The sequence below is a fragment of the Balaenoptera borealis genome, assembly GCF_965194805.1.
Source record: "Balaenoptera borealis genome assembly, chromosome: 11".
NCBI lineage: Eukaryota > Metazoa > Chordata > Mammalia > Artiodactyla > Balaenopteridae > Balaenoptera > Balaenoptera borealis.
In genome coordinates this window covers 61,496,949-61,521,902 of record NC_138868.1, presented here as the reverse complement: position 1 = coordinate 61,521,902, position 24,954 = coordinate 61,496,949, and the positions used below count along the sequence as shown (strand labels likewise).

The 24,954-nt window shown below is 39.7% G+C and overlaps 2 protein-coding genes and 1 long non-coding RNA gene across 16 annotated transcripts in view; 1 reads left to right on the top strand and 2 right to left on the bottom strand.

Annotated features, from left to right (window-relative positions):
• DDIAS (DNA damage induced apoptosis suppressor) overlaps positions 1-22,310 on the bottom strand; it is a 36,084-nt gene extending 13,774 nt beyond the window's left edge. For 2 of the 6 annotated variants that reach the window (XR_014231768.1, XM_082343314.1), the window contains exons 1-6: positions 22,207-22,310; positions 16,028-16,153; positions 14,625-14,753; positions 7,218-7,379; positions 5,797-5,914; positions 2,030-4,665 (exon numbers count right to left, since the gene is read on the bottom strand). Coding sequence is in view for 1 of the 6 variants with exons in the window: in XM_082343314.1 (XP_082199440.1) it covers positions 2,065-4,665; positions 5,797-5,914; positions 7,218-7,379; positions 14,625-14,737 (2,994 nt within the window). In the remaining 5 variants the exon portion in view is untranslated. Of the gene's footprint in view, positions 1-358; positions 4,666-5,796; positions 5,915-7,217; positions 7,380-14,624; positions 14,754-15,088; positions 15,136-16,027; positions 16,173-22,206 lie in introns of those variants that run through there. The other 4 variants (XR_014231766.1, XR_014231767.1, XR_014231769.1 and 1 more) reach the window with 4 other exon arrangements.
• LOC309606392 overlaps positions 1-24,954 on the bottom strand; it is a 182,681-nt gene that overhangs the window by 122,129 nt on the left and 35,598 nt on the right. The gene's annotated exons all lie outside the window — the stretch shown is intronic.
• Positions 22,292-24,954, top strand: part of PRCP (prolylcarboxypeptidase) — a 71,297-nt gene continuing 68,634 nt past the window's right edge. Inside the window, exons 1-2 of one of the 9 annotated variants that reach the window (XM_082343358.1) lie at positions 22,292-22,398; positions 23,886-24,068. In XM_082343358.1, coding sequence (XP_082199484.1) covers positions 23,901-24,068 — 168 coding nt within the window. In that variant the 5' untranslated portion in view covers positions 22,292-22,398; positions 23,886-23,900. Of the gene's footprint in view, positions 22,596-22,690; positions 22,781-22,827; positions 23,542-23,885; positions 24,069-24,954 lie in introns of those variants that run through there. The other 8 variants (XM_082343366.1, XM_082343360.1, XM_082343364.1 and 5 more) reach the window with 8 other exon arrangements.

The following is a 24,954-nucleotide window of genomic DNA, read 5'->3' as shown; positions in this document are numbered from 1 at the left end:
TCACGGTGGCACAATGGATGCAGCATCATGAGTAAAGATGTAACCAGCATTAAATAAATGACATTAGGGAACTGTAGAGGTAAGATCTATATAGTTCAATAGTAACTGCATTACTACTCTTTAATCACAGTGGGAGATATGAAATTAGCCAGGTTAAACAACATCGACAACAATTACAACTTAGGGACAAGTAGAAAAACTTAAATATGGGCTAAACATTAGACAATATTGTAGAACTACTGTTATAGTTTTTAGTGTGATAATGATATTGTATCAATAATTATGCAGAAGAAAGTCCTTATTTTAAGAAAACTCACGTTGAAGTATTTCAAGGTAAAATGTCATATCTGCAGCTTACCTTAAAAAGGTTCAGCAAAGGGACTTCCCTGGTGGCGCAGTGGTTAAGAATCCGCCTGCCAATGCAGGGGTCATGGGTTCGAGCCCTGGTCCAGGAAGATCCCACATGCCGCGGAGCAACTAAGCCTGTGCCACAACTACTGAGCCTGAGCTCTAGAGCCCGTGAGCCACAACTACTGAGCCCGTGTGCCACAACTACTGAAGCCCACGTGCCTAGAGCCCATGCTCCGCAACAAGAGAAGCCACTGCAATGAGAAGCCCGTGCACCGCAATGGAGAGTAGCCCCCGCTCGCCGCAACTAGAGAAAGCTCATGCGCAGCAACGAAGACCCAATGCAGCCAAAAATAAATAAGCTAATTAAAAAAAAAAAAAAGGTTCAGCAGAAACAACTATATATATTTATAGACACAATGGAAAAAATACACCCATACACAAAAGGCAAAATGTTAAATAATTGAATCTAGGTCGTATGTATAGATGCTATAACATTGTATCATTCTTTCAACTTTTGTTTTGCAAGTTTTCAAAATTAAAAGTGGGGGAAGGGGAGAGAGCCAGTAGAGCGAGACGATAAAGATGGGTATAATGGATCAACAGCCCAAAAAGAAAGATTAGCACTAAATAGGAGGTGTGCATTATATCTGAGGTTAGAGGAAAAAGAGTTGTGGGTGAGTCGATACAGACGAGTGGGTAAGTATGGGTGTGGGAAGGTAAGGGAATACAGGTGATCTCCATGAAGTACGAGGCAAGAGTAGGTAGGTCGGTGGCACAAAGAGAGTGAAGATTTGGAATAGTTGCTGTGGGGAATGGCAAAGGGAGCTGACCAGACACACAAAGCTTTTACAGGGTGCAGCTGAGGTGTTGCTAAGGACGTGAATGTCTAGAAACTATTCTTCATTTTTGCTCCTTATTAGCCCTTTGAGCTTATCTCCCTATCAGAGAACTGTTTACTCTTCTAGACCATGAGTTTCTGAGGTAAGGAGCTTGACTTTCAGTTTTGAATTCCCAGCACCTAGCATAGTGCCTGGCATGTAGTAAGCATTCAACAAATAATTACTGGATAAAATAGTGACAGTTTCACATTTAACTCTAAATTGTAAGTGTTTATTGACCTTTCTTCTTATCCCCAGCCCATAGATGCTGCTGGGTTAACTGATTCTCTGCTATGCTCCCAGAGCAACATAAATTTAATATCCATCAAAAACTTCTATCATTGCATTTACTGCATTGTACTGAAATTGTCTGTTATATTTCTGTCTTACCCAGTAGACTAAAATCTTTTTTGAGATCAGTGGTGTTGTAGCTTTGTATCACAAACTCAGAACAGTAGTTGGCTTAATACATGGTAGACATTTTCTGATCTAAGCTGAACAATTAAGAAAGACTTTAAGTTTTGGTTTGCAAAGGCTTTATTTCTGAATGTATGTGTGATTTTAACAAATACTTTCAACAAGCAAAACTGACAATACATAAGTACAATCAATAATATAAGATAAAGTGCCAAATTATCTGAAATCAGAGTATTCTGGATAAAACACTGGGAAAAACAATGGCTTCCCCCCATTTAAAAAGGCACAACAGCACCTCTTTTCTATTTGCTTCTCTTCAAGTGTTCAAAATGGTAAGAACGCTTTCCATGACACTGGAGGCAAGAGTTTCCAAACACACTTACCTTTAAAAGCTCAGAAATTGGGTTCAGGTGACATTTTATGAGAACAATTCAGGAGACCAAGCACTTTTAGTTTCAGGCACTGAAGGTGACCAGTCTTCTGAAAATGCAAGGCAACATTTGACTTCTGAATGGGAACCAAGTCCCAAAACCGACTCTTTGAAAATCCAGCCTAACCCTGTACTGTTATAGTCAGGAGTTTTCGGTTCTGCTGCTGTAAGCATATTCTTCAAATTTAACTCTTTCTTAATTAAGCATTTATCAGTTCTTTGTTTGACATATTTCAGTTTTTTTCTTGGTAACTCTTTTTGATCAGGAGAATTATAAGCAGCAGGGCATTTCCTTAGACCCACGGCCTGGAATCCAAGCATTTCTGAAGGAAATACTTTTTGTGTGGTAGGAGGGACCCATTCATCAACATCAGTTTCAAGGTACTTAGCAACAGGACAGTTGTTGGAGATCTCTGGTTGTGTAATACTAGATGCAGTAGGGCTTCTGGATTTCTGGCTGGGTGTCTTTATATTTTTTGGACAGCTAGGGGTGGCTTGCTGTGCATCATTTACAGAGGAAATCCTTGTCTTTTTATAGTTAGCATCAAGGTCCAAATAAAAGGCAGGTAATTTTTTGAAAGCTCCTGTCATTCCATGAATTCTAGTTTGGTGGAATCCTATAACTGGAGTTGACTGTGAACATGGAACAAAGTCTTGGCTATCTTCAAAATCATATTCTGAATCTGACTGAAAATGAGGTGGAGAGGGACATGTTTTTGGATACAGAGAGGCAGATGTGTTTTGCAAGGATAATTTTTGTGAAGACTGGCTGGAGTTTTCAGAGAGTGATCTCAATGAAAAATCAGATTCTGTATGATGACTTTCTGCCAAAGACTTTCCCCACTGTAACAAAATATCCTGTGACTTTTTGGTCATTTCTGTTGCCATGTCCATTTCTTTAGGACTATCGTCAAAGAGATCAGCAGAAGCATTGTAGCAACCTTCATGACCAGTAGAACAGTTTGGTGTTAGGTTATTACCAGTGTGTTCATAAGACATTTCTTTCAATGTGTTCGTACTTCTATTTGGCATACTGCAAAGAGCTTCTAAAGGATATGTGAGTTTCCTGCAAATTGTCAAACTGTCACCCTGGTTCTTTGGCCGCCTACAGTATTGTTTATTTTCTAAGTTGTGAAGGTTGGAAACATCATTATACCTCCTAGAACTCAAAGTTGTCAACTTTTCACTCATTTCGGATAGTGCTTTTTCTCCACATCCATTAAAATATTTGCTATTGAGACAAGAATGGTCAGTCTCTGAAGTATCGTGCTTAAGTGAAATTTCAGCCTCATGTGGTGGAATTCTGGTAGACTTAAGAGTAACTGTTGTGCCTGAGCCTTTTGAAGATGGAAACAGAGCTGACAGATAAACATCTGGTAGAAGATTTTCAGAAATGCCTCTTTCACTACTACTTATAGAGACAGTCTCTGCTGTGTTCTCTGGTTGTGACTCCTTATGAACACTAGGACTTGGATTTGCTTCACAGTTGGAAAGGAAGTTATTTTTGCTGGAGTTTGCTTTGACTGTTGCTTGTGGTGATCTTAAGCCTATAGGTGGTGTATGCAAGGATCTAGTAGTTCTCTGTGGAGTCACGGAAAACCTGCTGTGGTCTGCATGTAATTTACTGATGTCATTATCTAGATGACATTTCCTGCTACTGCCATCTGTCTGGGTTATAGCAATCTCACTTTCGATAGCTGCCAGAAATTTGTTTAGGCTTTCAGAGAGTGGAAGGTCAGCCCAGATCTCAAGGTCACAGTCCTGAGAACCCTCAGCTATCTCTTCAAGTCTGAGTGATGAAGGTGTACAACACATAGATCTCTCCTGAAAGCTAGCGGGGGTATCTACATCATGATACTGGTGACATGCTAGCTCACGCTGGGAATATATATTTTTAACTTCCACTGCACTGTGGAAGGATTTTGTATTACTTGGCTCAAGGGGCTCTTGCACTTTCAAAGGGAATAAATTAGAACCAGGAACTCCAATTTCATGATGATTGCTATGAACAGCACTTGGCTGATTAGCTTGTAAGCCAAGTTCTTCACCCAGCTTTTGTGCTGCACTCTTTTTATCCATATAAGAAACAGGGCTCCATAAACCCTGAATGGTATCATGGCAGCTATTGGAACCAGTGGCCTCTGCAGAGGAAATGCACATTCTGTTCTGGTGAGGAGTATCAATGGCCTTGCTTTGTTCTGAAGCTGAAAAATCATCATCATCTGTTAGTTGTGAAACAATGGAAGTGAGTTCAAGTGATAGCTGCCAGAATCCTGAAAAATCATCTCTGCCATGGGACTCAAAACAACAAGAACTGCTGTCAGGGCCACATATGCTGCTGACATCGCTATTTGAATTTTCGAAAGCAAGTAAGTGGCTATTAGGTGCCTGGGAGCCACAGCGAAGTTTCCTGATATCAGAAAGCTGCAAAAGCCGATGGAAATAGTCAATGACAGTGAAGCCTACGACACCTGGGTCTGGTAGAAGAATCTGGCAAGCTACTAGCGCTTTAACTTTTCTCTTGTGGTCTGAGTACTGCTCTAAGAGGTTACTGGAACCTGAACCTTGTCCATGTTGGCTTTCAAAATTCTGTGAAAGAAGTAAATGAATTTAAATCAGAATAATATTTTCTTCCTTTGACTCAAATGTGAAACAGGGATTTAAAAGGTTAAAAACAGATGCAACTATAACCCCCACCCCCATAATTTCAATTCCTCTAGCGTTATACGGTTTAACGCTAGAGGAATTGAAATTATGGGGAAGTAAACCTTGGAGTAAAGAGACTTGTCTTTAAATTTTGGTTCTAAAATTTCCTAGTGTTGGGACTTTGGACAAGTTATTAGGAGCCTTAGTTTTCTCATTTATAAAATAAGGATAAAAATGCAGGATTACTGTATTAGCAATAACACACAAAAAAACTAGAGTGCTTAGCAAATAGTAGTTGCTCAATAAATGGTAACTACTATTATATTTCTCATTAGCGTCCATAAGCTTTGAGTGTTTAAAGGAATGTTCTCACTTTAAAAAAAAAAAAAAAAAAGAAGAAAAAGAGCCATCTGAGATTTTAAGAAAGAAAACCTCTGTAGCTCCTGGTTTCATCTTCCCTTTGGGTTTTCTCACTGTTCAGCTGTGAAGTGCTGTATTTCACTTTTCAAAACCCTGACTGCAGTGTAGGCAAAATACTGATTTGTTCCCTTTAGCATATAAGAGACAGAAAGCGATTACTCCTTCAGTCAGCACATTCTCTAGACTTTTTCTATAGTCACTTTTATAATTATTTAAGATGATCCTTCCTAACCTATTCTTACAGTTATCAACACTCAGTTACTTTGCCTTCAATGTTAGTTCCCTCTTTCTCCTTTTATCGATAAGATTAAAAAGCTAGAGTTGACGAAAGTTTTACTACAGAATCTGAACTGAATTTAGAGGGTATAGTAAATACCAAATATCAAAACAAAATATGTAACACTTGTGAATTTATAATAAATTTAGATTTTTAAAGCTCTGAATGCATTTGAATGGGGCTCTTCTAACTTTTGAAAGAGGAAGTTGTCATACATGGTATTTTAACAGATCACCTATAGCCTATTTTTACAAAGCTTAAAGTGCTTCTACAGGCTCTCACACTTATGACTCCTAAAAACTATTTAGAAAATTAAAATCACTTCATTACAATGGAAATGTTAGCATAATAATAAAAAGAAAGCTAGTCTCAATTACCGTCACTCCAAAAATAAAGCTCTGTCCAACAAAGCAAGTTTCAACTGCTTTAGTTAATAGGTTCTGAGTTGCATCACTGTCCAGTGTTTCTGGAATTTCATTAGGATCTTGAATGTACCTTGATTGGAAAGAAAATAAAAAATGGGAAGAGATAAGCTTTGAAATTTTAACTTGCCATAAAGTCAGAAGACACAATTAGTTTGAAAATACAGCATGAAACTTTTGAGTTACATACAGGGGGGAAAAAAAAAGTGACTTTAAGAGCTACGTATTTTGTTCCCTCTAGGTTCCTATAGCCTAGAAAGACAAAAACAACTGATCAAGTGTTAATAAAGTAGATGCCTGCCTAGTAATCAGGCCCAGCAATTATTCTAAAAGTGTCAGTGGGAGTAGTGCTGGTATCTTTAACCCTTATCCTCAAAGCAGAGGGGGAAGTCTTTCCTCATCGCTGGCAATCCTGGCTGTGGTCCCTTGGCCCTCCCTTTCTTCAAATCACTTTGCTCTCAACTATAAGGAGATGAACAGAGATTTCCTCTGTTAAGTATTAGGGGAGGAGGGCAGAAGATTGAAGGGGAGAAAAAGCTTCAGTTGCTTACATATATCCTTACATTCTCAGAACATCTTAACAGGTCAAACTATGCAGATGAAGCTGCAATGCAAATGAAATAAATGACAAAATTCAATTTCTGATATGCAAATATTCCTTCAAATAGCTTCTTCCGCCTCAAGAGACCTTAGCCACTTGATTTGAATAATCCTTCCGTTTGAAACAATTTTACTTTCTTATTATATATTTCTCTAACTTGGATTAGAGTTTTGTAATTTAATAGTCTAATTACAGTTTGGTTGGAGCATGGTTTAACATCATCACAATATGTATTCAGGAAATAAACATCTTTCTATTTCTCACTTGATTATCTTTTAAATGAACTGATGATCTGAGGTCGAGTGATCATCTTTTTTACTAAATGCATAGTACCTTAAAAACACATATCTTCGGGGGCTTCCCTGGTGGCGCAGTGGTTAAGAATCCGCCTGCCAATGCAGGGGACAGGGGTTCAAGCCCTGGTCTGGGAAGATCCCACATGCTGTGGAGCAACTAAGCCCGTGCGCCACAACTATTGAACCTGCGCTCTAGAGCCCTCGAGCCACAACTACTGAAGCCTGCGTGCCACAACTACTGAAGCCCGCGTGCCTAGAGCCTGTGCTCTGCAACGAGAGAAGCCACTGCAGTGAGAAGCCCGCCTGCCGCCACGAAGAGTAGCCCCCACTCACCGCAACTAGAGAAAGTCCCCAAGCAGCAACAAAGACCCCGCACAGCCAAAAGTAAATAAAACAAACAAAAAAACCCCACATATCTTCAAATTCTATTGATGTACTAAAGTAGTAGCTAGGAAAAAGAATTCTTTAAATATTCTTACCTGTGCAAACCAGTGGCTGTAAGACCAAAAAATGCATCTAAGCAGCTTCCAAATACAGTAATACCAAATAATTTGTTTGATTCTGCAACTTTTAAGGCAAGTTTATATCTGTAACTGGCATTTTCAGCTTCACCAGTAGAGCCACATTTTGGACAATTAGACCTGGAAAAGTGGAGGAAAAAAAGCATAGAGATGTTCACTAACTTTTTTTTAATATGATGTAAAACAAATCTGGAAATTAAAGATTAAAAATAATATTTTGTGTACACAATGTACAAGTTACATCCTTCTTAAACGATTTCAGATCAACCTCTTTTGAATTTTCTCTATTCATAACAGTTACTTTACTGATTTAAATTAAGTAGCACCAAATTGATAGAAATTGAAGGAAAACTGTGTGTGCGTGTGTGGGGAGAGAGAGGGGTGTGGGGAGGGAGGCTGGCTGGTTGTTGGTTGGTTGTTATTGGGTAGCTAAATCATCGTTAACAAATGAGGCATATTATAGTCCGAGGTTGGGGGTGGGGGCAAACTAGATATAATGAAGTGAGCACCACACCAACAGAAGACCTGAACTTGAATGTCTATCTTCTGTTAAAAGGACAATGAATAACCTCGAAACATTTAATAAATATTTATACACAAAGTACCTAGTCATATTTTTCTCACTATTATAAGAATAACTTTACTTTCTTTAATTTAATTCATTGAAATATGCTGAGAATTTATTAGATTACAAAAACTAGGTACAAAACATCTTGTTTAACTTGTTTGTAAGGCAATTATGGCCAAAGGCATTCTTTTTTTGTGTGTGTGTGTGGCAGTGGTGGTTCATGTTTAATAGTGAAGAAGGCCTAGGTCATGTTTAGACATTAATTTTTTTTCCCCAAGTTTGAATTCTATCAAACACTTTTTTTTTCCCCCCAAAGCCTTTCTTATCAAAAACTACTGTGTATGGGCTTCCCTGGTGGCGCGGTGGTTAAGAATCCACCTGCCAATGCAGGGCACACGGGTTCGAGACCTGGTCTGGGAAGATCCCTCTACCACGCAGCAACTAAGCCCGTGAGCCACAACTACTGAGCCTGTGCTCTAGAGCCCTCGAGCCACAGCTACTGAGCCCGTGTGTCACAACTACTGAAGCCCACATGCCTAGAGCCTGTGCTCTGCAACAAGAGAAGCCACTGCAATGAGAAGTCCGTGCACTGCAATGAAGAGTAGCCCCTGCTCGCCACAACTAGAGAAAAGCCCAGGCACAGCAATGAAGACCCAACACAGCCAAAAATAAAAATAAATAAATCAATTTATATTAAAAAAAAAAAAAAAACTACTGTGTGTCAAGTATAACACTACTGTTATGTACTAGCAGTCTGGTCTTGGGATAGATACTAAATCCCTTAAACTTAGATTTCCTCATCTGTGAAATCCAGGGTTGAAGAAGGATAAAATGAGACAAAGTATAAGAAAAGAAAGTAAAGAAAGAATCTAGTACAGATCTTGTCAAATTAATGTGTTTAGTCTGCTTCTCCCTCATAATTATATTAAGTATTGTGATGGTTACCGTCACTTCTACTTATGTTTCCCTCTTTTCTAGTTGTTTGCAATATCTTAGAACTCTGCTATCCATTTTTCACATTCTTAATTTAACAAATTGACCCCTTAAAACACCTTATGGTGATGGTTAATCCTAGAACTGTTTTTTCTTCATGTCGCTAATGATCTGGCTTAAAAATGTGAATAGAAAATAATGTTAGAGACAGTTGTATAAATTTGATTGCTGCCAGACAGCCACTAGGGGGAGCCTGAATTCCATGGCTCACAAGGTGACTCCTTTGAACAAAGGTTAATCCTACATATAAGAAGTTACTGGGGCTTCACTGGTGGTGCAGTGGTTAAGAATCCGCCTGCCAATGCAGGGGACACAGGTTCGAGCCCTGGTCCGGGAAGATCCCACATCCCACATGCTGCGGAGCAACTAAGCTCGTGTGCCACACTGCTGAGCCTGCGCTCTAGAGCCTGCAAACCACAACCACTGAGCCCACATGCCACAACTACTGAAGCCCGTGCGCCTAGAGTCTGTGCTCTGCAACAAGAGAAGTCACCACAATGAGAAGCCCGTGTAGCCCCCACTCCCTGCAACTAGAGAAAGTCCGTGCACAGCAATGAAGACCCAACGCAGCCAAAAAAATAAGTAAAAACAATAAATAAATTAAAAAAAGAAGTTACTGATTCACCATCATTACATCTGTGCTAATTATTAATTTTTTTTTCCACACTGATGATGGATCTGTGCTGATCCATTCATATACTCTTAACCAAACTGGCTGGAGTTTGTGTTGTAGTCTGGCCATAGAATGAAGTGAAGGTAATTGACTTACCAGGGCATAAAACCTCATTAGTACCAAGCTCTAGTGAAATGAATTAAGTGTTTTAAATATATATTAGAACTTCTTTAAAAATTATGTACTAATAATGCATTCAGGTCTAATGTAAAATTCCTAGCAAATCTTAGAATTAATGTGCATCAGTGTTTTACAGTTTACAAATGTTTTCAAAATACATTATTTCCTTCCGATACATAAACAAGGCATTTACTCCCATTCACAAACTGGGAAATTGGGGTGAATTTTTGCCCAATGTGACAAAGTTAGTGATTTTTATGACCAAATCCAAGGCTTTGGATTCCTTGCCTGGAGTTCTTTCTTGTATAACTGTAAGAACAGTATAGTTAATAATGAACAATCTTACAAATACAGAGTATCAATGATAGCCTAAGAAAGACTAGTATTAATGCATTATTAGCATTAATGCATATATACACTATATTATTTATACTTTTATGTTATATATAAAATGAAGATATTTATGTAGTTTCCTTTAATCCTTTTGGGAAGAAGTCTGAATTGAAATAAATGTTAGTATGGAGTAATACAGATCACAGCTTTTCAAACTTCAGTATGCATACCAATCACCTAGGGATCTTCTTAAAATGAAGATCCTGATTCACTAAGGCTGGGACAAGGCCCAAGATTCTGCATTTCTAACAAGCTCCCAGGTGATGCCGATGCAGCTGTTCCTCAGACCACATTTTGAGAAGCAAGGGTAGAGACAACACATTCAAATCACAGTCCCCTGATTTAACTTCTAGAGGCACCTCATTTCCAAAATGTCATTTGTTATGGAATAGCAGTTTTCAAACATATTTGGTCTCTGGGACTCTTTATACTCCTAAAAATTATTGAGAATACCAAAGAGCTTTTGCTTATGTGGGTAATATCTATCTATATTTCCAATTGAAAATGAGAAATTAAATGAAAGTGAGAAATTGAGAATTCTAAAAAATACTTATTAATACCTTAAAAAATAGATCCATCACATAGTTAACAAAAAGAATATATTTTTACGAAAAATAACTATGTGTTCCAAAATAAATTAGTGAGAAGAGAGTGGCATTGTTTTATATTTTGCAAACCTGTTTAATGTCTGTCTTAATAGACAGCTGGATTCTCATACCTCCTTCTCTGCTCACTCTGCTGTGATATCACATGTCATGGAGCCTCTGGAAAACTCCACTATGCACTTTTATGAGAATGAGAGTGAAAAGGCAAATTATGTCTTAGAATTATTATGAAAAGTTTTGACCCCAAGAAGCCTCTGAAAGGATCTATCTAAAATAATACTTGTATTTGCTACCTTTTTTGTTTGATACCAGTTAAAACATTAAGTTTCATTCATTTATTTTTCTATTAGCCCCAAAGTAGAAAAATTGATGAGATTAGTAACCCTTTGAAAATCTGATGAAAGCAATGGACTCTCTCTCTCCCAGAAAACTGCACACATAACCATAACACACAATATTTTACATATTTCACAGGTAAAGGTAATGAAAAATATTAAAAAATAACATAGGAAAAGAAAGCTCTTAGTGCTGGAGACAGATTTCTAGACCAAAGGGATAATGGGTCCCGTTAAGTGAATCAGAAGGGCAATTTACATGTTTGGGCTGGCTGGATTGCTTATACGGACAAATGAGTCCCCTTTCTTGCTCATAATTTTTGGGAGTACATACACCTCCCCCATACATATATAAAATCATATATATATATATAAATATATATATATATAAATATATATATATAAAAGTTTGTTCCTTCATATGAGATTACCATATTCACATATACAAATGTGTATATATGTATATACACATATTCATATATATATATATGAATATGATAATGAAGGACCAAACTAACTTTTACACAGCTGACCCTTGAACAACACAGGTCTGAACTGCAACAGGTTCACTTATACATGGATTTTTTTCAAGAGTAAATACTATATAGTACTATATATTCTGTGGTTGGTTGAATTCTTGGATGTGGAACTGTGCATATGGAGGAACCACAGGTATGGCGGACCTGCATAAATGGAGGAGCTACACATATGGAGGGCCAACTATAGGTTATACTGTGTAGAGGGTTGGCGCCCCGTGTTGTTCAAGGGTCAACTGTACATATACTTTTTACATTTTTATGTCTTTATCTGTATCTTTATCTAAGTCATGGAATCTTTTTTGAAAAGAAATCTAATTTGGAACCCTAATTCAAGGCTGAGAATGGAGCTGTTGTTGAAACTAAAGTGGGGGCCTTAAAGCCCTACCTACTAGTCAGCACAATCTACTATTACTTCTCTAATCCTATCTCCTTCTAGAAGTACAGAACCCTAAGGCTCTGCAGAACAGTAATTTGAAAACCACCACTGCTCTAATCTTGGAGGTTAACAAGAGAAAAAAGTTAATCCCATAAAACACAAAACCTATTATGGTGGTTGTCGCTAAGGATTTGGGGTTCAATGAAAAACTTTTAGGGAGCAGTCTTTTTGCTCTTCACTGTCTCTAAAATCTTCTGCAAAGGCTACATGTGTGGAATTCCTGTCATAAACTGGCTGTGCTGCAGCAGTGAGGAATTTTTGTTTCCTGTGCTGGCTTACAACTGACTCCAGGTAAGAAAAAAGGAAAGCAGAGATAACAGTAGAAAAGATAAGCACTGGAAATTATGGGAATTACTATTACTGGGAATAGACTTTGTGTAGCACTGTCAATGTAATATCTGTAGAGGAGAGGCTATATTTTTGTGGACTACATTTCCACAGGCAAGGACAAAGTGCTGTGGATTTTATGTGACTAAACGGTCCAATTAGAGCTCAGTTTTCTGGGGGCATCTTAAACTCTGGGAAAGAGAGGGGGAGGGATCATTATGGATACCAATTTCACTGCTAATTTAGAGGTAATACAGTGATTATGGATGTAGATAGCAGTCAGACTGTTTAGGCTTGAATATGTTTCTGCCACTAATTCACTGGCTTTGTGATTTGGGGCAAGTTATTTAACTTTTCTAAGCTTTAATTTTCTCCTTTGAAAGTTGGCATTAACAGTAGCATCACCTCACAGGGCTGTTGTATTAAAAGATATAATGCTTACAAAGTTCCTAGCACCATGTGTAGCATATAGTAAACATTCATTAATGTTATCTATTGTTATTACCAGCCTAAAGAGGTAAAAATGGCAGTACTGTTCAACCTAAATGGTTGTTATAGATTATCTTTAAAAGAAATGACTTGGGGGGCTTCCCTGGTGGCGCAGTGGTTGAGAATCTGCCTGCTAATGCAGGGGACACGTGTTCGAGCCCTGGTCTGGGAGGATTCCACATGCCGCGGAGCAACTAAGCCCGTGAGCCACAATTACTGAGCCTGCGCGCCTGGAGCCTGTGCTCCGCAACAAGAGAGGCCGCGATAGTGAGAGGCCTGTGCACCGCGATGAAGAGTGGCTCCCGCTTGCCACAACTAGAGAAAGCCCTCGCACAGAAACAAAGACCCAACAGAGCCATAAATAAATAAATAAATAAATAAATAAATAAATAAATAAATAAATAAATAAATAAATAAAAATTAAAAAAAAAAAAAAGATACAGGATGCCCACTTCAATTTGCATTTCAGATAAACAATGAAAAATATTTAAAATAAAAAAAGAAATGACTTGGGGGAAAAAACTCAGTTTTAAAAATATTTCACATCTATATATTACTAATTATGTATCACACAATGTTTGAAGCATTTATTAATTCACAACAATCCTATGAAGCAGATATTATTACTTTCCCCATTTTGAGATCCAGATGATTTAAGTGACTTGCCCAAGGCTACACAGCTTTAAGTGGCAGGGTTGAGAGTTGAACCCAGGCAGTCTGGCTCCAGAGAACTGTGCTTTTTAATCACCAGGATATAATGCAATAGGTAAAGTATACTTGCCCAAGATCATACAACTATCAAGTGTCAGAGCCTATCTACAACCCTGTTGTGTTTTCCGAAGCTTGAAATCGTTCCATTATACCACACTGCTTCTAAGAATAGGTCCTGATCAAAGGCAAACAGTCCCTGGTTTTAGTTTTTTCAGAAAATAGGTAGGAACCTGAAAATGAGTGAAGCTAAGTCTAGATCGAAGACAACCTAGACACTATCACATTGTCATTTATTCATTCATTTAACATTTATTGTGTATTTTCTATGAACTAAACCATAGGCTGAATGCTGAGGATTTAATGATGAATAACACAAATAGGTTCTTTCTCTCAGTTTACAAATGAGTACTTGAAAGAATGGCTTAATAAAGAAATAGTGAAAACTACTGGAAGGATGACTTAGAGTCCAGGTGTGGGTTGGAACTGTCAATTCCTCCCCATACAATGCTAACTAGACAAAAAAGACTAGTTAAGAATATTGCTGGCCTACTACTCTACTTACATACTACTAGGTACTTACTAGATATTCTTATTCTCACCCCTAGGAAGAGAGAATGTATTCTAAAGGAACTCCAACCCTAACCTCTCACCTGTACTCTATAAAGATCAGAGACGAATCTTAGGCTCTCAGGTCTGCTTGGCCTGAATCTGGGCACCATAATAAAGTATTATGTACCCAGCACTGTTCTAGGTGCTGAAGGATACAGAGGTTACAATAACATAGTCCCTGTTCTCAGGGGGTTTATTCATTTATTAAAAAATAATCTGGAGATTATGCAAAAATAAGCAAACAGTGAACAAACAAAAAACCCCTACACTATTTCCAGGGATATGCCAGAAGTGTACTAAGTTTTTGTATCAGGATCGTGACTTCCTCTCTGAGAAATTAGTTTTCTTCTCTGAAGCAGGTACTTAGTAAAGACTTGGAGATAATTTGAGACATCCCTCTAGTAATAGAGGATTACCAGCCAATTCTATTCCAGGATTTACAGAAGAACCAATCTAAGAGAATCTTATGTCCTGGTACAAACTTAATCCTTACTTGCCTTTGAGCCATAGGAAATCTACAGTGTACACTTGCATTTTCTTTCTCACACTTTCAGGTTTTACTTTTACCTTTTGGAGACCAGGATTATCCGAGAGAAGCACTTTTGACATGAAGGATATATAAAACTAGAATTCTGGAGAGCAAGAACTGAGGCAAGAAGAAATTTTCTTCTTCTATTCATGTGTCCTCACTGTGGTCTGCAAAACAAAATAGCCATGGGATGAATGGCAAATCTTTAATTGCATGCGTGTAATTCATTTCTTAGGAAAATCACTTAAACTTCCCTGCAAAGCCAATAGATGTTTTTTTTGTAGTAAATGTTAGTGTATTGGAAAACTAATTTTCTTTTTCTGTTTAATTAAGAAAATAAGATTTAAAACAGAGTAGTTCAAGCAAATATTCTGTTTTTGAATAAATGTTCCACCCCAGTAATTCAAGAAAGGTGTCATTTAACTTCTTTCAACATCTTTATAAGAAGAGCTATATAGAACTTGTTTCCACTATTAATTGAAAGGAACTTAAATGAACTTACAGGAATGTTTAAAAGAACCTAAATTGATGGGAAATAGTTCTTTTCAGCTGGAAAAAAAAATTCACTTCATTAGATTTCAGTATGTACATTTTTACATAGCTTGAAGAGGAAAAAAAGACAATTTAGAGTGTACAGATAGAAAAATAAAAATGTTGCATGGTCAAATGAGAGTTCAAAGTGCTTTATGAGCCTTGTATAAAACACATCAGAGAAGTAAAACAATAAAATAGCAGTTCGCCTCTTTTATACTTTCCTTTTAAAAACTCAAATGTTGGTTTCTCAAAATTTTCTAAATTGATTAGCTTATTTATAGCATAATATAAATGCTCTGAAATAAAAATCTCTGTACATGTTCAATATAAAGCTATACCAATAAATTTTCATTTGTAAACACACGGCAAAAGCTTTCAATTTCTGCAAATGGGTGAAACTGTTTCTGAGACTGGCATCAGCAAATTTCGACAAAGTGGAAGTCATCAGTTTAAAAATCATAAAAGAATCTTTTAGGTATAGCTCCTCCTGAGAATGATCACAAATTTAGAAATGTGATTATGGAATGGGTATCTTAAAATGTTACTAATCCTGTCCATCAATCAAAATATTCCTGTGAAAATAAAATCTTGCCACCTAAGGCAGTAAGATGGGAACTTACAAAGATTATAGATAAATGGATTTACATAAATCACCGATCTATGTTATTAAAGGGGGCATAGAAAAAAAATCTAACTCTGCTTAATTCTTGTTGTTATCCTTTTTTTTGAACCCTTAGGTATACATGACTAATAAGGTTCTACCAAAAGCAGATATATCTTCCTAGATTTGGTTGTCACTTTAGGCTACATGGCAATCTCTAAGGACAAGGTAGAGGAGGTGATACAGGATACAAGGAAAAGGCAGAAAGAAAGGCCAGAGAACACTGCTATTTTTAGTGTTACTTACCTCAAGTTCCTTCTTGCCAATGCAACAAATGATGGAATGTATGTCAGCAAAGTCATCTTCCCTCTACATTTCCTCTAAAATCCAGTTTGGGGTAGGGTGTAACATGGTGGTACACCTGCCTATGAGCTAGGGGAGATAAAATAGGACAAAACTCCCTCCTGAAAATGTTGTCTTTTACCTGCTTAAAATCTTGCAGTTTAGAATGAAGCCTCAATTCCTCACAATGCCTGTCAGGCCCTAGCTCATCTAGCCCCACCTCCTTGACCTCACCTTGTACCACTCGCCCCCTTAATCACTGCACTTCAAGCCATGCTAGCCTTCTTTCTGCTCCTCAAACACACCAAATAATCTTTCTCAGGCTTCTGTGCTTACCTTTCTCTTTGTCTAAAATGCTCTTCCCTCAGTACTTCAAATAGCTGGTTCATTCTCATCCTTCAATCTTTAATGTTATCCCTTAGAGAGCCCCATTTCATCTCAGGTAAATACTTCCTTCCTCTTAGTTTCTATGATATCACCCATTTTACTCCTTCATGGTACTAATCGTGCTTGTGATATATGCAATCATGAAAATTATATATCAGATGATACATGCTTACTTGTTTTTGTTGGTTCTACCCCCATTAGTCTTAAAGTTTCATGAAGATGGAGATCTGGTCTATCAACTCACCAATAAATGAAAAACATATGTAAGCAGAAATATTTGCAAATTAATTTCTAAATTAATTGTGCAAGCACTAATTGCTGTTATTTTCAAAGGAAGGATGGTTAAATTGTCATTATTTAAGGGTTTATTGCCCTCTAGTGGAGAAATAAATAAATTTGAGAACTGAAATGAAAAAGGTCATTGAAGTATTTTTACTATTTGCATTTCACTTGGTAAATTCCAGCAAATGGCAAAAAGACTTTCCATTCATTGGCTGGTGAAAAAAATGCAATAAGATCCTTTTAGACAGTCACTATTAGTTATTCCTTTTGTTATTTTCATAGTATTCCCTTATGATTCTTGTCATCTAGTTTGTTTTGCCTCTCTCTCTACTGCCTGACTTAAAGTATGTTGAATTAATGTTTGATAGATAACTGAATGAAGCATCAGGAATGAGAGAATACTAAAGTTAGGAAAACATGATCACAGACTTGGGAACAATTCCATATGTGGTATCTATTGCAATTTATTTTTCTTCTTGATTTTATTGGGAAGGATGGTGATATTGCATTACATTGCTTTCAGTTCCATCACAGTCAGCAAACCATATTCCAATTTAATAAGTCCAATATATTTACTTATTTATCAATCATTTATTGTGCAGCTGATAAATACCAGGTGATGGGGATAATATAAGTGATGGACAAAATATACAAGGTCCCTACCTGGTCACTAGACTTACAGTGACCAATAATCACACCAAAAAACTGAAATTGTGGAAAATTCTATAAAGAAAAAGTACAGAATACCATGAGAAAATACAAAAGGGGACTGATCTAGTCTTAGCTTGGGGGGGATGGGGAGAAAGAGAATAGTTAGGCACACAGATAACCTTTTAAAAAGTACTCTCTGAGTTACCAGATTAAAGGTGATTTTTATTTCCTTTTTAAATATTTTCTAAATATTTCCTATTTAAATATTTTAAATATTTCTTATTTAAATATTTTCTAAATATTACTTTTTTAATTAGAAAAATCAATAAATATAATAAAAACCTTGGGTCCTCTTAATCTCTCACATACAGAAGTGGAAACAGACATACAGAAGTGGAAACAGGAGAATGAGATGGAGAGAGAGGGAGAAAAGTATAAATGTTAGGGAATTAATTAGGACCTCAGTTGGCTTTTGTTTTGACGGCCCAGAGATTGCTCAAGTCAATGTCTAGGACTGAAGACTCTGATAGACCTATGCTTATGAAAATATGCTGGGTCCAGGTGGACATATTATAGTGCATTTTAAATTTAACATGGAATACTCTGGAATACTTGCTTTCTCTGTTTCTAGTCATGCGAGATGAACTATAATCCAAGATGCTTTACTAATTTATCACGAAAAATTACTGTCACAAGGAAGGAACTCATCTTAAGCCCATATCTTCGTTTGGATAAAACTAGATGTTAAAAAAAAAACATATTAAGCTAAATTATAAACAAAGTTACTTGAAGAAGGGGCATTAGGTGAAGCAAATATTTAATGGAATCATGCTAACACAGGTGATGCATCCTTTTCACACTAGAGATGTTTTGGGTTCTCAAACTTTAGTGTGCATCAAAATGACCTGGAGGGACTGATAAACCACAGATTTATGGGCCCCAACATCAGAGTCTGATTTCATTAAGTCTGGGATGAGGGCCTGAGAATTTGCATGTCTCACAAGTTTCCAGATAAGGCTTATGTTGCCTACACTTGAAAACTACTACTAAGGCTTTTCAGCTTAATTCCCTCATTACCAAGTTTTTAGAAGGTACCTTAATAGCCTATAAAAAATCATGCTCATATATGCACACACACTGATACAGTTTTTTCCTCCTTTGGACTAGATTAGAAAATCCAAAATAACTGGGCTAGACCAGAGAATCTAGAATAATTCTTCTTAAGTGTTAGATCATGGAGAAAAAATTTAATTAAGTATTTAATGTGAATTAGCCTATGGGGAGGGTGATGAAGAGAAGTGTAAGATGTGGATTCTATTTTAATGAAGTTTATAATCTGGTTGGGCTCATAAATTCTTCTGAATGCTTTGCAGTTCTCTCTCTTATATGATTATCTGATCCACTCAGAGAAATTAAATAACTAATTAAAGGTCAAGAAGCAGGTAGCATCAGGTCTGGAATTCATGCCTTCTGATGAGTAGCTCACCAGTCTTTCTAGTCCATTACATTGTTTGCTCAAGCTTCACACAAACTATTTGCATTTGTTTCAAGACTGTGACCAAAGGATGAAATCACTCCTTTAAAAAACTAGTCCTCACTTCTAATGGCATACAGAAAAGGAGACTAACTCTTCTCCCTTTCTTCACTCCTTCCCAAACTGTTCTTGCTTTGCAGGAAAATCTTTGTCACTTTGTTGCTCTCAGATTTCCCGTTTCACATTTTACAGGACAAAGGGTCCTCAGCTATAGAAAGGGTGGGTATTCTGAGTTGCTTTATTAAAACTAACTAATAGTCTCCTCGAAGGGTGTATAGTTTGTCTAATTTCTCTAAAGGCAGTCATAACAAGTCCCTGAGAAATGATTTTCTGACATTAACATGAAAAATCTGGAAAGGGGAGAGGCAGGCAGGAGATAAGAAAATTAAATAAGCAAAAACAGACAAAACCTCTTTTGTTTGGAGAAATACTGGTGAAAAATATTTTAAAAACATTAGCCAGGAAAATCTTAGTGAGTATAATGCACAGTTTGTCCACTGTATTTATGATAGGTAAAGTACTATTCTAGGGATGGGGAAGGGAACAGGATCACAGATAGAAAAAACAGGCTCTATGTTCAAAGAATTTATAATCTATTGGCTAAGACAGACAATGTAGAACTACCAACGAAGTGACACAAAGGTACACAATATGTGCAAGTTCCAGACTGCCATATCTCAACTGCTTATCTGACAGCCAAATGTATTTGGGTATCTCATAGTCATCTCAGGGCTTAATAGGTTAAAAAAAAAAAAAATCTGAATTCTTAGTTTCCTTTCAAACCTCTTTAATAGTAATTTTCTCCATCTCAGTAAATGGCAGTACTCTCCAACTAGTAATTCAACCCAGATACCCAGGAGTCAAATCATCTTTCATTCCTTTCTTTCCCTCAAGTCCCACATCATATTCATCAGTCTTTTTTAGATACCCTTGAGTCTATTTCCGCATCTAAAAACCATCATTCTGGGACTTCCCTGGTGGCACAGTGGTTAGGAATCCGCCTGCCAATGCAGGGGACACAGGTTCGAGCCCTGGTCCGGGAAGATCCCACATGCTGCGGAGCAATTAAGCCCCTGCGCCTCAACTACTGAGCCTGCACTCTAGAGCCCGTGTGCTGCAATTGCTGAGCCCACGTGCCACAACTACTGAGGCCCACATGCTCTTGGATCCATGCTCCTCAACAAGAGAAGCCACTGCAATGAGAAGCCCGCGCACCGCAACAAAGAGTAGCCCCCGCTCGCCGCAACTAGAGAAAGCCCACGCGAAGCAACAAAGACCCAATGCAGCAAAAATAAATAAATAAATAAATAAGAACTGTCATTCACTCTTCCCCTAATATATTCTACCACCAGCTTAATCCAAACCACCATCATCTCCTGCTTATGCTGCTGTATTAGAATCCTAACTGTGTGATCTGGTCCCTGACCATTTCTCCAGACTCATCTCATAAAACTGTTCTTTCTGAACATGATCCAGCAACACTGGTCTTTTTTTAGGTTCTTGAACAGTAAGATGCCAAGTTCTTTCCTGATTTAAGGCCTTTGCGTAACCTATTCACTCTGGAATGTTCTTCCTTTCTTCTGTTGCATGGCTGTCTTTTAGGCCTCAATTTAACTGTCAACTCCCCAGAGAGGCCTTCTCAGACCAACCTAAATCAAACAAATTCCAGTTTATTCTTCTTAAGTCCACCCATAAAAGGTTTAAGTTCCATTAGAAGAGGAATCTCAGACTTCCCTGGTGGCATAGTGGTTAAGAATCCGCCTGCCAATGCAGGGGACATGGGTTCGATCCCTTTTCTGGGAAGATCCCACATGCCGCTGAGCAACTAAGCCCGCGCACCACAACTACTGAGCCTGCGCACCTAGAGCCTGTGCTCCACAACAGGAGAAGTCACTGCAATGAGAAGCCCGTGCACTGCAACGAAGAGCAGCCCCCGCTCCCCACAACTGGAGAAAGCCTGCGCACAGCAACGAAGACCCAATGCAACCAAAAATAAATAAATAAAAATAAAATAATCTTTAAAAAAATAAAAGAACAGGAATCTCACATCTTGGTCACCATTGTAATCCTAGTACCTAGCAGTTCTTGGAACAGAGAAGGGAGGCATTTAAAAACGATCTGTAGAATGAGTAACTAACTACTGGGTGCTTTGTGACCCAATCTTGCAGGGTTAGGAAAGGCTTCTTAACTTAGAAGGCTTCATAAACTGAGACCTAAGGAATGAGTAAGAATTAGCTGTGTTGGGGATGGGATTTAGAAGAGGTCTGGAGGTGAGGGATAATGGTGCATTTGAGGAACTCAGAAAGACAAGAAGGGCCCTGTGAACCATGTTAAGTTTAGACTTAAGCCTGAGGGCAAATAGGAGGGACTGAAGGAAAGGTTTTTAATGGGGCACGCCCAGATCAGATTTGTGCTGTATCAGCCTCCAATGTGGTGTCTGGACTGAAATGTAACAAGACTGAAAGAAGGAGAACCAGCTGGGAGGCTACTGGCATAGTTATGTAGTAGTCGTGCTGAACCAAAGTAATGACAGTAAAAGTGGCAAGAAGTGTATGGATCTGAGATATTCAAGAGGCTGGTATGACTGGCTGGATGTGAGAGATAAGAAAGACACCTAGAAAATTTTCAAGTTTCCCAAGGGGGAGGGGGAATAGGGGAGGAAAGGATTGGGAGTTTGGGATTAGCAAAGGCAAACTATTATATATAGAATGGATAAACAACAAGGTCCTACTGTACAGCACAGGGAACGATATTCAATATCTTATGATAAACCAAAATGGAAAAGAATATGAAAAAGAATATATGTGTATAACTGAGTCACTTTGCCGTACAGAAGAAATCAACACAACATTGTAAATCAACTATACTTGAATAAAATTTTAAAAAAAAAGTAAACTTTCAAGTTTCTGGTTTGAGGACACTGCTCAATTAAGCACTTTCCCTCTGGGTCGTCAAAGCAGTTTGGAAAAGCCAGCTGCCTACTTATCTCCGAGCACCCCAAAAGTCGCAAGTAGCACCTTTTCCTCCCTGTATGTCCGGTTCCAGACGCTCACCCGTGTCCAAATGATGGCACATACAAAAGCTAGCTGAGTGACTGCAGCAGTACTGTCTCAAATTAAAATAATTGACCTTCTTACTCGTTTACGCTCATAACCGCCCTTTTCTAGAAGAGACTGACTCCTGAAAAAACAACATAGAATGCGCTGAGTCTCACTCAGAACGACGTTAAGGGTCTCGTTAGGAGTTTTCGGCCCTTGCTCCCCGAGAACCTCCCCTCCCAGCTCCTCACCTGAGGCAGAGGACGGGGACACTTGCCCGGGCGAAGCACAGTGACGCGAACCCACAAGACTCAGCGGCAAACGAGCGCCCTCCAATCGAATCTCCCGCGCTTCCTTCCGCCGGAAGTGACGCTCTGGCCGTCCTTCCTCAGAGCCAATCAGAAGAAGGAGCCGCCGACGGTGGCGATTTAGCACAACAACCTGTGAGCAGTTGCGGTTTTTGTCAGACAGGGTTTGATGAAGGTTCTTTACCGACTGGTGGAGCACTAGTACAGTCTGTAAAGTTGGTTTTCGGGTAGCGTTGAGCCAGCTGGGCGTAGGGACCCCAGGAAGGGGTGAGGGTGGGCGGGAGCGCCCCTCGGACCGGGGTTTAGCGGGCTGACTAGAAGGAGAAGCGGACGTGAGTGCTGGGGAAGCCGCGAAGACAAAAGGGGCCTCTGCCGGCTGGGGATGGCACTGCCAGGGGGCGGGGGGAGGGGGAAGGCGGGGCTTGAAACGGCTGCGGGTTGCCGGAAGAAGAAAGGGGGCGTAACGTGGAAGAAGGGCCCGGGATCCAGTGGGATTCCCGGGCGACCTCCGTTGACGGTGAGGGATTGCCTGTGTGGGCTACACGGAGGTTTGGGGTGACCCACCGACAGAGTACCATAGGAGGTGGTTAGGCTGACATCATAGAGGTGGGGTGCAAAGGAGCCAAACCCAGCGGTCTGCGAAGCCAGTGCTCCACCGCCTCCTGACTGACCTAGTGCAAGTCCCAGCACCTCTCGAGCCTCAGTTTCCTCAGCTATAAATGGCAATAACAATCATACAGGACCCACAAAATAGGTGGGATGGTTGAGTTAGATGAGATGGTGTGCCACTAAGCCTAGTGCTGTAGTGAACCATCAATAAATTGTCATGGTACTGCCCACTGGGGGGGAAAAAAAAAGCACACCGTGAGAGTTGTGAGTTAACTTTTATTGGGGACAAAATAAGGACTAGAGCCCGAGAGACAGCATCTCAGATAGCTCTGCGGAGCTGCTCCAAAGAGGTAGGGGGGAAGGTCAGTGTTATATATGATTTTAGTGGAAGGGGGTATGCACAGTCAAGCACACATTTTGGCAGAGGCTAGCTGCTAGTCACAAGGAGCAGATGTCACCATTGATGATTTTAGTGCTTTTCTAGATATGAGAAGGTGCAAGAATTTGGGCTCATATAACCTCCTGAAACTATATCTGAAAGGCCTGTTCTGCCAGTTTTTCCCAGAGCACAGAGTGCCTCATTCCTGATCTCCACCCTGAACTCCTTTTAGGGTGTGTTGAAGGTCAAGCCTGCAGTGGCTAGTGGCTTAACCCTTGTAGAGGCTGATGGCAAGTACCAATTTTTAGTTGGCTGTACTATTATTGATATTATTACTATTATATGGAATTTGCGGAGGACAAGGCTGTGGCAATGGAATTAGAGTGCGACCGGAATAAAGGTGGACTCTAGAGAGGGGATTGTACAAGAGAGCAATAAAATCTGGCGGCACCCTCTGGGTCGGGGACGGGGTCGGTACGGCTTGGGCGACCCGGGTTTGAGCGGAGTTGCTGAGGGGCGGGGTGGCTTTGGGTTTCCCCCGGGGAGGAGGAGCCTGTCTGCCGCGGGCGGAGCTGCGGGCGGGCCCGGCTCAGGCTGCGCGCATCTGCCAGTCTCCCTTTTACCCTCCTTGCAGCAGCCGGCCTGAGCCATGGGGCGTCGCTCCCTCCTGCTCCTGCTCCTGGCTTTCCTGACTCCTGGGGCCGCCACACCCGTACCGCCGGCCCTGAGGGCCCTCAGCAGCCTGCACTTATCAACCAGCTTCAGATCCCGCCCCGCTGTTGCCATGAAGTACTCGATTCACTACATCCAACAGAAGGTAAGGGGGAAGGGGTTTGGGATGGCGGAGCGGGTGGCGAGGACTGGCTTCGTGGTTCCCAGGCACCGGAGCTCACCCGAAATTTCGGACCCCTAATGCCTAGGACTTGTCCGAACTTTGGCTTACACTTTACAGATGGTGGCCCCAAGTCCCCAGTCTGTTTAAATTCTCTCCTCTCATTACCAATAATTTATTATCAGTCCTGGCTCTACACTCTCTTCTGTGATTGGCCACAACAGTGACTTCAACGCCTTCTGCTCCCAGAGGCTGCCCTAATGAAAATTCCTTTGGCCTCCCGCCACATTCAAATTATTTAATCCCAACTCTGGCACCTACTTCAAGGTGACAGTCATCCTCTGTCGCAAAGCAGCCCCTAAATTCAAATTTCCAATATCTTATTAGATAATATGTAATATTTATTCAACCTAAAATGCCAGCCTGTTGTCTCATGTTCAGCTCAGAGTTGATTCTGTAGGCCCTTTTAAATTTTTTTATTTTTTTAAAAAAATTAATTTTATTTTTGGCTGCGTTGAAGTCTTCTTTGCTGCACGTGGGCTTTCTCTAGTGGCGGCAGGTGGGGGCTACTGTTTGTTGCGGTGCGCAGGTTTCTCATTGCAGTGGCTTCTCTTGTTGCAGAGCATGGGCTCTAGGTGTGCAGGCTTCAGTAGTTGTAGCTCGTGGGCTCAGTAGTTGTGGCTCGCGGGCTCTAGAGCACAGGCTCAGTAGTTGTGGTGCACGGGCTTATTTGCTCTGCGGCACGTGGGATCTTCCCGGACCAGGGCTCGAACCCGTGCCCTCTGCATTGGCAGGTGGATTCTCAACCACTGCGCCACGACGGAAGCCCCCTGTGGGCCTTTCATTAAGAGTTTTTAACCTTCCCTATTCT